At 37.7% G+C, this 8,836-nt stretch overlaps 1 protein-coding gene across 1 annotated transcript; it reads left to right on the top strand.

Moving 5' to 3' along the window:
- Positions 1–2,556: 2,556 nt before the first annotated feature.
- Positions 2,557–7,271, top strand: LOC134620082 (cytochrome P450 2J2-like). The gene is made up of 9 exons (XM_063466010.1): positions 2,557–2,833; positions 3,287–3,449; positions 3,873–4,022; positions 4,129–4,289; positions 4,373–4,549; positions 4,872–5,013; positions 5,459–5,646; positions 5,751–5,892; positions 5,981–7,271. Exons 1-9 carry the CDS (start codon positions 2,651–2,653, stop codon positions 6,154–6,156), a joined length of 1,482 nt encoding a protein of 493 aa, XP_063322080.1. The 5' UTR covers positions 2,557–2,650; the 3' UTR covers positions 6,157–7,271.
- The last annotated feature ends 1,565 nt before the right edge of the window (positions 7,272–8,836 follow it).

Genomic DNA, 8,836 nt, shown 5'->3' with positions numbered 1-8,836 from the left:
AATATTTAACGTATTTGCTCCACTACATTAATCTGACTTTGACACTTTTAGAAGTCCAACTCCTGGGTTGGGAAACCACTAGACAATATAACCTGGCTCTGTATCAGGTAGTTAAAAATTCCACCTAAACAAGCAATATTCTTCAGTAAGGTTATTAGAGGCCTCATCAAAATTTACCTGTAAAATAAAGAGGAACATTACAAAATAGAAAAAAAAACTAGCATAAAGCAACAGTGAGAGGGTCAAAAAGCAGTTTGAACTTTTATCAGTCAGATTCGCTTCACTATAACGAGTTTCTTGCTTTACATCTGTTTTTCCTCCAGTAGTGGCAAAGCTATATGACCAAAAACAATACAACCATAATTGCACAAACACAGCAGAGATTATGGGTGTTACACCTTTTTTATACTGTCAAAGTAGAAAATTGGAAACACTTGGACACTTCACCAGACATTTCAAAGAGTATCAGCAAAATAGTCTAATAATAAAATAATAATTATGCTTAAATTAAGCTAAACAGCTAAAGTAACTCTTTACTGACAAAAATGCCAATTTTAATTTGTTTTTTTAGAAAAACATGCTTAAATTAAAAATAAAAGTTTTTAATACAGAGAAGGTGATTGTGGCCATAAAATGCTAGCATTCTCGTAATGCATGCTAAGTAATTAATAAAGGACACATAACAAGCCATAATCCTTTATTACTGGTCCAGCATTTAAAAACCCAGTATAGTTTTATCAATAGGATTCAAACAGGCTCTGTTTGCAGCTTTGTACACACATCTGACAGTCTCACCAATATTTGGAACAACCTGTAATGTGGGCACTTGAAAACATTTGGGTAGTTTGACTCGTTTTTATGTATGTAGTCCTTTAGCTACGTCCCAGTCAGAAGACAGAAAATAAAGAAAAATAACTTCTTTGTTGTGAGGTGAAATCTTGATGGTGATCTCCTGCTCAAGCTAAGTTCTTTAACCAATCAGCATTCAGCTGACATGTAACATCATCAACACCTACCTACTCATTGTTGCCTTTTTGAAGGACTGCACTAGAGTACCTGTTCACAATCGCTGCATTGATTAAATTTCCACAGTCACTCCCTCTTCTTTAAACCACAACAGTTCATGAAATACTCACATCCTCTAAGCTAAGCTAAAGTTGGACACGGATTTAACAGTGTTTGTCTTCCACACGTAAAATTTTCCACCCTTAAAAGGCCAAAACATTCAAGATCAGGCTTAAAACTTTCCTTTTTGCTAAAGCATATAGTTAGGGCTGGACCAGGTGACCCTGAATCCTCCCTTAGTTATGCTGCAATAGACGTAGGCTGCCGGTGATTCCCATGATGCATTGAGTTTTTCCTTTCCAGTCACCTTTCTCACTCACTATGTGTTAATAGACCTCTCTGCATTGAATCATATCTGTAATTAATCTCTGTCTCTCTTCCACAGCATGTCTTTATCCTGTTTTCCTTCTCTCACCCCAACCGGTCGCAGCAGATGGCCGCCCCTCCCTGAGCCTGGTTCTGTCGGAGGTTTCTTCCTGTTAAAAGGTAGTTTTTCCTTTCCACTGTCACCAAAGTGCTTGCTCATAGGGGGTCATATGATTGTTGGGCTTTTCTCTGTATCTACTGTACAATATAAAGCACCTTGAGGCGACTTTTGTTGTGATTTGGCGCTATATAAATAAAATTGAATTGAATTGAACTGAACTGAATCAAAACAAAAAACAACAAAAAACAAAAAATTTCGACAGGGAAATTTCTTCCATGTGGCACTGCAAAGAAAACCAGAAGCAGGATCATAAATTCTGTATAAAATCTGGAGGTGGTCAAACACAAAAATGCTGAAAAGTGGAGATACAGTCATTGAGATGGCATACTTATAAAAAACATATTTAGCTTGCCTTTCTTGTAATGCTTCTTCAAAACTATATCTTTAATTCTGTCCTCACTCGACTCATTATTATACTTTTATCCGTGCTTTACCTATCTTTCATTCTTGCCCTTTAGATTCTAAAATGTGTAGTACATGATTGTTTTTATTTTTGTGTGATGAGTTATACATGGAACAAATAAAATATATGAGAATTACAGAGCCTTTAATGGATCATCTAATCTGTTTCCTCCATATGTTGACTCCCCATCGAGCACTGCTGGGTTTTCAGTCTCAGTACTCACTGAAGCAGAGCTTTTGTATTCTTTGAGCTGTTAGTTGAGCTGTTCCTGAATGAACTTTGGAAGAGCTTTGCCTCTTTCCTCATTACTACTTCCTGCCTGAATTGTTTATCTTACCAGATGGCCACCCCCGCATTACCTTTCACTTCATAATTGTGAACTGTGTAATACTGAGAAAAAGTGTGAAGCATTTTGAAAATGCACCACAAAATAAGTTATTGTGAAACCAAAAAAAACCTAATAATATATCTTTTAAGCATCTATGTTTAACACACAAGCTCACAGTCATCAGCCAGCTGAAACAGTTCAAATTCCAGCTTCCGACATTTCCCAAGAGTCCATTTGTGTTATGTAACATGTTTGGGGCCGCTTTTTCCTGAGCACTCTGCATCCTGATGATAACACCACACATACCACAGTACTCTTTGCTGGATCACACTGCTTCTCCTGCAGAGGGATTTCTGATACTTCAACCATGATTTTTCAAGCTTTCTTCGATTGTATGAATTTTACTAGTTGGTTTTTGCTCGGCTTTGTATTGTTAATTTTAAGTGATGTAATACGAAACCGGAGACCTCGCAACTTTCCACCAGGACCCTGGGCTGTGCCTCTGCTAGGAAATGTCTTCACTGGAGTAGACTACAAAACAATGCATGAGGTGAGCAGAAGAAGATCCTTACAGTGCAATTTGGTTTACATACAGTAGGCTGGCCAATATAATGTGCACGATGAATAACAACAGATAATAACAAGACTTCAACTTTAACCTCCTAGGACATGGCATCCACATATGTGGACATCACATTTTGGGTTATTTAGACCAAAATACTCAATTTTGCTCTCCAAGGGCCTGATATCCGCTTACGAGGACATTATACTGCTACTGTTCTATCGGAATTTTAAACAAATATCCTTATATGTGGCTCTCATTTTTCTTAGAAATAAAAATCAGGTAAAAAAAAAATCTGGTAATTCTTTGTTTTTACATTCATCGGGTCCCATTCAGCCCAAATATCAAAGAGAAATTAAAAATGCATGCCGTGGAAGAGTTCGGGTCTTCTAAAGGAATACCAAATGTGAAACATTTCTCTTGATTTATTTCTAAATGCAGCTGGCTCAGAAGTACGGCCCCGTGTTCAGTTTGAGGAGGGGCAGTGAGAGGATGGTGTTTGTTGCAGGATATAAAATGGTCAAAGAGGCTCTTGTCAGCCACCTGGACAACTTTGTTGATCGACCAATCGTCCCTCTTTTCCATGTTGTATTCAAGGGCATTGGTGAGTAGTTAAAACACGTGCACAAAAGCATGTGCTATCACATATATTTTCCCCAAGTCTTAAACTGTATTAAATTTTTGCCATTTGGAAATGACAAGCACCAATATATCATTATTATAGCATTAAATCAGAAGTCCTGTGGTGAAATACAGCTAGTAAGTCAAATTTTACCTACTTTCTAGAAACTTTAGGTACATATTTTAATGTGTTCTCCATTACACACAGCAAGAACATCTTGGGGTGAATTCACTGCAGTGAATTTGGTAGTTGATGGTTTTCTGTGTGAAGTGTGCATGTTCTCCCTGTACCTACATGGGCTTTATTAGCTCCCATGTTTCCTCTCACAGTCCAAAATCGTGCCCTACAAGATGTACATTAATGCAGAGACTTCCTTGTTATTAAGTCAATATAATATTCTAATAGGTATAGCGCTGAGCAACGGTTATCTTTGGAAGAAGCAGAGGAAGTTTGCCAACACTCACCTGCGTTACTTTGGAGAAGGCCAAAAGTCACTGGAGAAGTACATTGAAGTGGAGTGCAGCTTCCTTTGTGAAGCTTTCAAGGAGGAGCAAGGCAAGTAGGCTGCAGGAATTCACATGACTGAAGTGATTGCTGTGCACTGAAATCATTTTTGTAGCAGGATTTCTGTTGACTTGAGTATAATTTGACAACTTCACAGGTAGACCATTCAACCCACACTACATCGTAACAAATGCAGTAGGTAACATCATCTCCTCTGTGGTCTTCGGACATCGCTTTGAATACACTGATCCGAGCTTTCGCAAAATTCTGGAGCTGGACAATGATGCCGTTGTGCTTGCTGGTTCAGCTCAGACGCAGGTACTCCTTTTTTAAACTACCATGTGATGATCGCTTGCGATGTTGTTGTTGGTCTTTTACTCAGAGTTTATCATCCTCACCAGCTGTATGATGCCTTCCCTGGCTTGATGAAGTACCTGCCAGGACCTCACCAGACTGTCCATGCCAACTACCGGGAGATTGTGGCTTTCTTAAACAGAGAAATTGAAAAGCACCAGGAAGAGTGGAACCCAGATGACCCTCGTGATTTCATTGATGCATATCTGTCAGAGATGGAGAAGGTAACACAAAAACATTTCTAGCAAAGCATATGAATACTATTCTGTTAACTTTTTAAAACATTAATTGAAACAATAAGCATGTTTTCATGTAAACCATAACAATTGTCTATACTGGCCACTAATAGGTCAGATTTGTAATGTGCCAGCACTGTGTTGGGATTCAAAAGAAGTCCTTCAAAAGTTTCTGAGACTTCAGCCACCCAGATGAATCCATTAATCAAAAAACACAATCCTTATGATCATGAGATTAACTGGTAATAATGTAAATTGCCTAAATGAACCGAGTACTGTTGATAATGTCTGTATTTTTCTGTTACATTAGAAAAAAGAAGATCCTCGTGCTGGCTTTAATATTGAAACACTTCTGGTTTGTACCCTTGATCTGATTGAGGCTGGGACAGAGACAGCTTCCACCACTCTACGCTGGGCTCTAGTATTTATGATGAACTACCCAGAAATACAGGGTTGGTAACTTATTACTCTATCCCCCTTTCTCACATCCCAGATTGCATATCTTCGATCCCTGCTTTCAACTCTCCTTTATCATAGCATGAAGAAAAAGTGAAGGGCAAAAAGCTTGAGAATCTTAAACAGCTGAAAGCAAATAAAGGATGGATTTGCAGGTTAAATTCTAGGTGGGCCACTTTCATAATGGATACACCTTTGCATCCTTGACTGTAACTCCAAAGGAGAAAACTCTCTTTTTTCTGTCTGTCAAATACATTTTAAGAATTGTAAATCATTGGTGTATTGTCATGAGATTTTAGGTCACAAGCAGGATGAGGGGGGACAGATGGGCAGGCACAAACAAGAAAAATGAGAACAGCCTGAAGAATATAGATTTTAGACCAGTCTGACTATGATGGTTATTAAGTTGTCTGCTTTAGTCGTTACTATTTCCCCTTTCAGAAAAAGTCCAAGCAGAGATAGACAGAGTGGTCGGACAGTCTCGCCTGCCCACCTTGGCCGACAGACCCAACCTACCCTACACTGATGCTGTTATCCATGAGACCCAAAGGTTTGGAAATATTGTTCCATTGGGATTCCCAAAAATGGCCAGTAAAGAGTCTACACTGGGAGGATACTTCATTCCTAAAGTAAGGGATAATTTACCAGCCTGAGCCAGAAATTAACGTTCATTTCATATGTCTTTCAATTATTTATAAATATCTTACAACAACATCTGATAACGCTATTTCAGGGCACAGCTGTTACTACAATACTTTCATCTGTGCTGTTTGATAAGAGTGAGTGGGAGACTCCACATGTCTTCAATCCTGAACATTTCCTGGACTCAGAGGGCAAATTTCGAAAAAGAGATGCCTTCTTGCCATTTTCAGCAGGTCATTTTATAGCGTGTACTTAAGTTTCCATTAAGAGTACATTTGATAGCAAAATGAACAGCAGGATAAATACTTCTGTTTCCCACAGGTAAACGTGTGTGTATCGGTGAGCCCCTGGCCAAAATGCAGCTCTTCCTTTTCTTTGCATCTCTGCTCCAACGCTTCACCTTGACTCCTGTTCCTGGAGAAATGCCCAGCTTGGAGGGTGTAATGGGCTTCACCTACTCTCCCGAGGAGTTCAGGATGCAGGCAGTGCCTCGCTGAGGTCATGCCATGCAAACGCAAAGATGAATAAAATGAAACTCCACAAGCTTTATGGGATCACCAAATCACAGCATACAGAAAAATCATACTAGAAACCCGGAAAGAAGCAATAGTGTGAAAATATACTCTGTAAAACATTTAATGAACATTTCACATAGTAAGACACAATATGCATGTCACAGTGCTAACTGTTGTTGTTATACTTTTATTTCTTGTCTTTTACTGTGAAGCACTTTGAGTTTTATCTGTGAAAAGTGCTATATAAAACAATAAAGTTTGCTTACATAATACATAATAATGGTTAGACAACCTTGAAAAAATAGTGTGCATGCATTATAACAACTGACTGAAAATTAGGTGCCACATGATGCCATAAGCTAATACTAACTTTATCTATAATAAGGCAAATTTTTTAAATATATGTTGTATTGAAATTAAATTAACAAAAAGAAAGTTTGATGACATGTGGACAAAACTGCCCTTTTTATCTCTTTTTATCTATTAGACTTTACAATTCTTTGCCAAACAAACTGTTCTGTGAACTTTGCATCTTTTTACGACTATAAGAAATGCAATTTCCTTTCATGACAAAACAAATTTCTCTGGACTGCAAAAGATTACATGTTACCTATCAACAGATAGATAAGTGGTTGTATAATACTGAATACAAATCTAGTATAAGAATTAACAGCAGAATAAATTCTGAGAATGGCTGCCAGAATCAATTTACTGAGCAAATTTAAAATGAGTCTTATTTCTTTAAATGTAAAATTATTTTCTGTCACAAATACATCACAGCGTGTCTTTCAGTCATGACTAAATAACTCTTACAGGGTTAAGGAGGGAATAGTGTCAAGACACCATAAAATGAAACACTTTAAACATACTAAAATGCTTTGAGAGCTCAGTAAGACTAAAAAGGTGTTCTATAAATGCTTTTCAATATCCAGTAAAACTTCATGCCCAAACTGCTTTGGACCTTGAGTTCCCTGTTTGCACAGTTGAAGTGGGTGAGAGTTAAAGGAGTTGTTTTGCTCTGGTTGAAAAGGAAAAAGCATGAGTTGGTGTGGTGAGCTTTAAAAACTTATTTAAATCTGTTTCTTTCATTTCTTTCATATTGTTGAAGAGTCTTTCTTGAGTGGGCAAAGCAGCTTCCCTCTGGGTCTGTATTTCTTAGCTACATCCACCAGAAGGTTCCTTGTGGCATACACTTTGGCTCCCTGTAAGAGGGATACAGATGCAGTGAAGGAAGAACACTTGGAGGCAGGAATTATCGTCACCTTATGTCCAATTTATTTACAAATGCTTATAACTATGGCGTTATTTTTGTGCATCTGCACTTTTTTTTACGTGCGCTCAAAAATTTTTACGTGCACTCAGAATAGTGGCACAAAAATAACGCCATATGTAACAAAGCCGCTTAGACTGATGGTATGTACAACAAAAGAAAAGGAAAACAATATGAAGACAAACTTCGAATGTTAAATAGGACCTAAGGAAACTAGTGCCCATGGCTACTGGGCAACATCTGCCAATTTGGTCTTTCATCGCGACCTCAAACTAGTGATACACACTGTGTCTTTGGAGCATGTGTCAAGAACCCTAGGTCGTTTTCTTATGAAGGGTATCGAGGCTGGCTTCTTTAAGGGCGAATGGTGTCAGTGATGACGTCTGAACTTTGAGTGTTGAGCTGTACAGGTTTGCTGTGGAATACTTGTGCAGCACTGCTTCCTCAGTGCCAATGTGAAAAGGGTTTCTCCAAAACCAAAAAGATTATTTCCAAAAAGAGAAATCGACAGTGGCAAAAATATAATTTCTTAATACAAATGAATGAAGTTACAAGAACCCCAGCATTCATAACTGTTATCTTTACCAGCTAACCACCTTGTAAACTGTGAAATATTATATCCCCAAAAGTTGATTCTGTTCATCTGGACGTAGCGTTTTCAGTGGGAGAAAAGTTTCGTCACTCATCCAAGTGACTTCTTCAGTCTCAGCTGACTGCAGGATTCCACAATTTTATAAACAGTACATTTACATATTAATGATCAAGGAACTGACCTCCCAGCCCATTGTTCCTTTAGTGGTGCTAGTTTCAGTCACTATGCAAATGTCTTGTTGCATTCTTAATCATCCAGGTAAGTAAATTTCCAAAAGTTGATTCTTTTCTACGTCCAGATGAACAGATTCAACTTTTGGGGATTTACTTACCGGGATGATTGAGCATGCATCAAGATGTGGAATATTATACTTTCCAAATGTGAAAAATTTCTGAAAAAACCCAAACAAACAAACTTTGATATACCTTCTACTAGTCACATGTAGACTTCAGCCATCTGAATGAATCAAGTAATCAAAAACACAATTCTTATGATCATGACATGTATTTTTCTGTTACATTAGAAAAAAGAAAGAATATTAAAGACAGTATGCATGGAACAATCCTAATTGCTGTTATACTTTTATTTCTTGTGTTTTATTGTGAAGCACTTTGAGTTTTATCTGTGAAAAGTGCTATATAAAACAATACAATCTGCTTACAAAATACATAATAATGGTTAGACAACCTTGGAAAACAATGTGCATGTGTTAGTAACTACTGACTGAACACAATTAGGTGCCACATGATGCCATAAGCTAATACTAACTTGAGTCTTTATCTATATTAAGGCAAATTACT

The sequence above is a fragment of the Pelmatolapia mariae genome, linkage group LG23 (assembly GCF_036321145.2).
Source record: "Pelmatolapia mariae isolate MD_Pm_ZW linkage group LG23, Pm_UMD_F_2, whole genome shotgun sequence".
In the NCBI taxonomy this organism is placed as follows: Eukaryota; Metazoa; Chordata; class Actinopteri; order Cichliformes; family Cichlidae; genus Pelmatolapia; species Pelmatolapia mariae.
Note: the sequence above shows the minus strand (reverse complement) of the source record. Positions and strands in the feature narration are given on the sequence as shown.

Excerpts from the sequence above, each read along its gene's own strand:
- LOC134620082 (XM_063466010.1), top strand. The coding sequence starts at position 2,651 with ATGATTTTTCAAGCTTTCTTCGATTGTATGAATTTTACTAGTTGGTTT. Across the intron at positions 4,550-4,871 it reads ATCTGTCAGAGATGGAGAAG|AAAAAAGAAGATCCTCGTGC; the intron begins GTAACACAAAAA and ends CTGTTACATTAG. Across the intron at positions 5,014-5,458 it reads GAACTACCCAGAAATACAGG|AAAAAGTCCAAGCAGAGATA; the intron begins GTTGGTAACTTA and ends TTCCCCTTTCAG.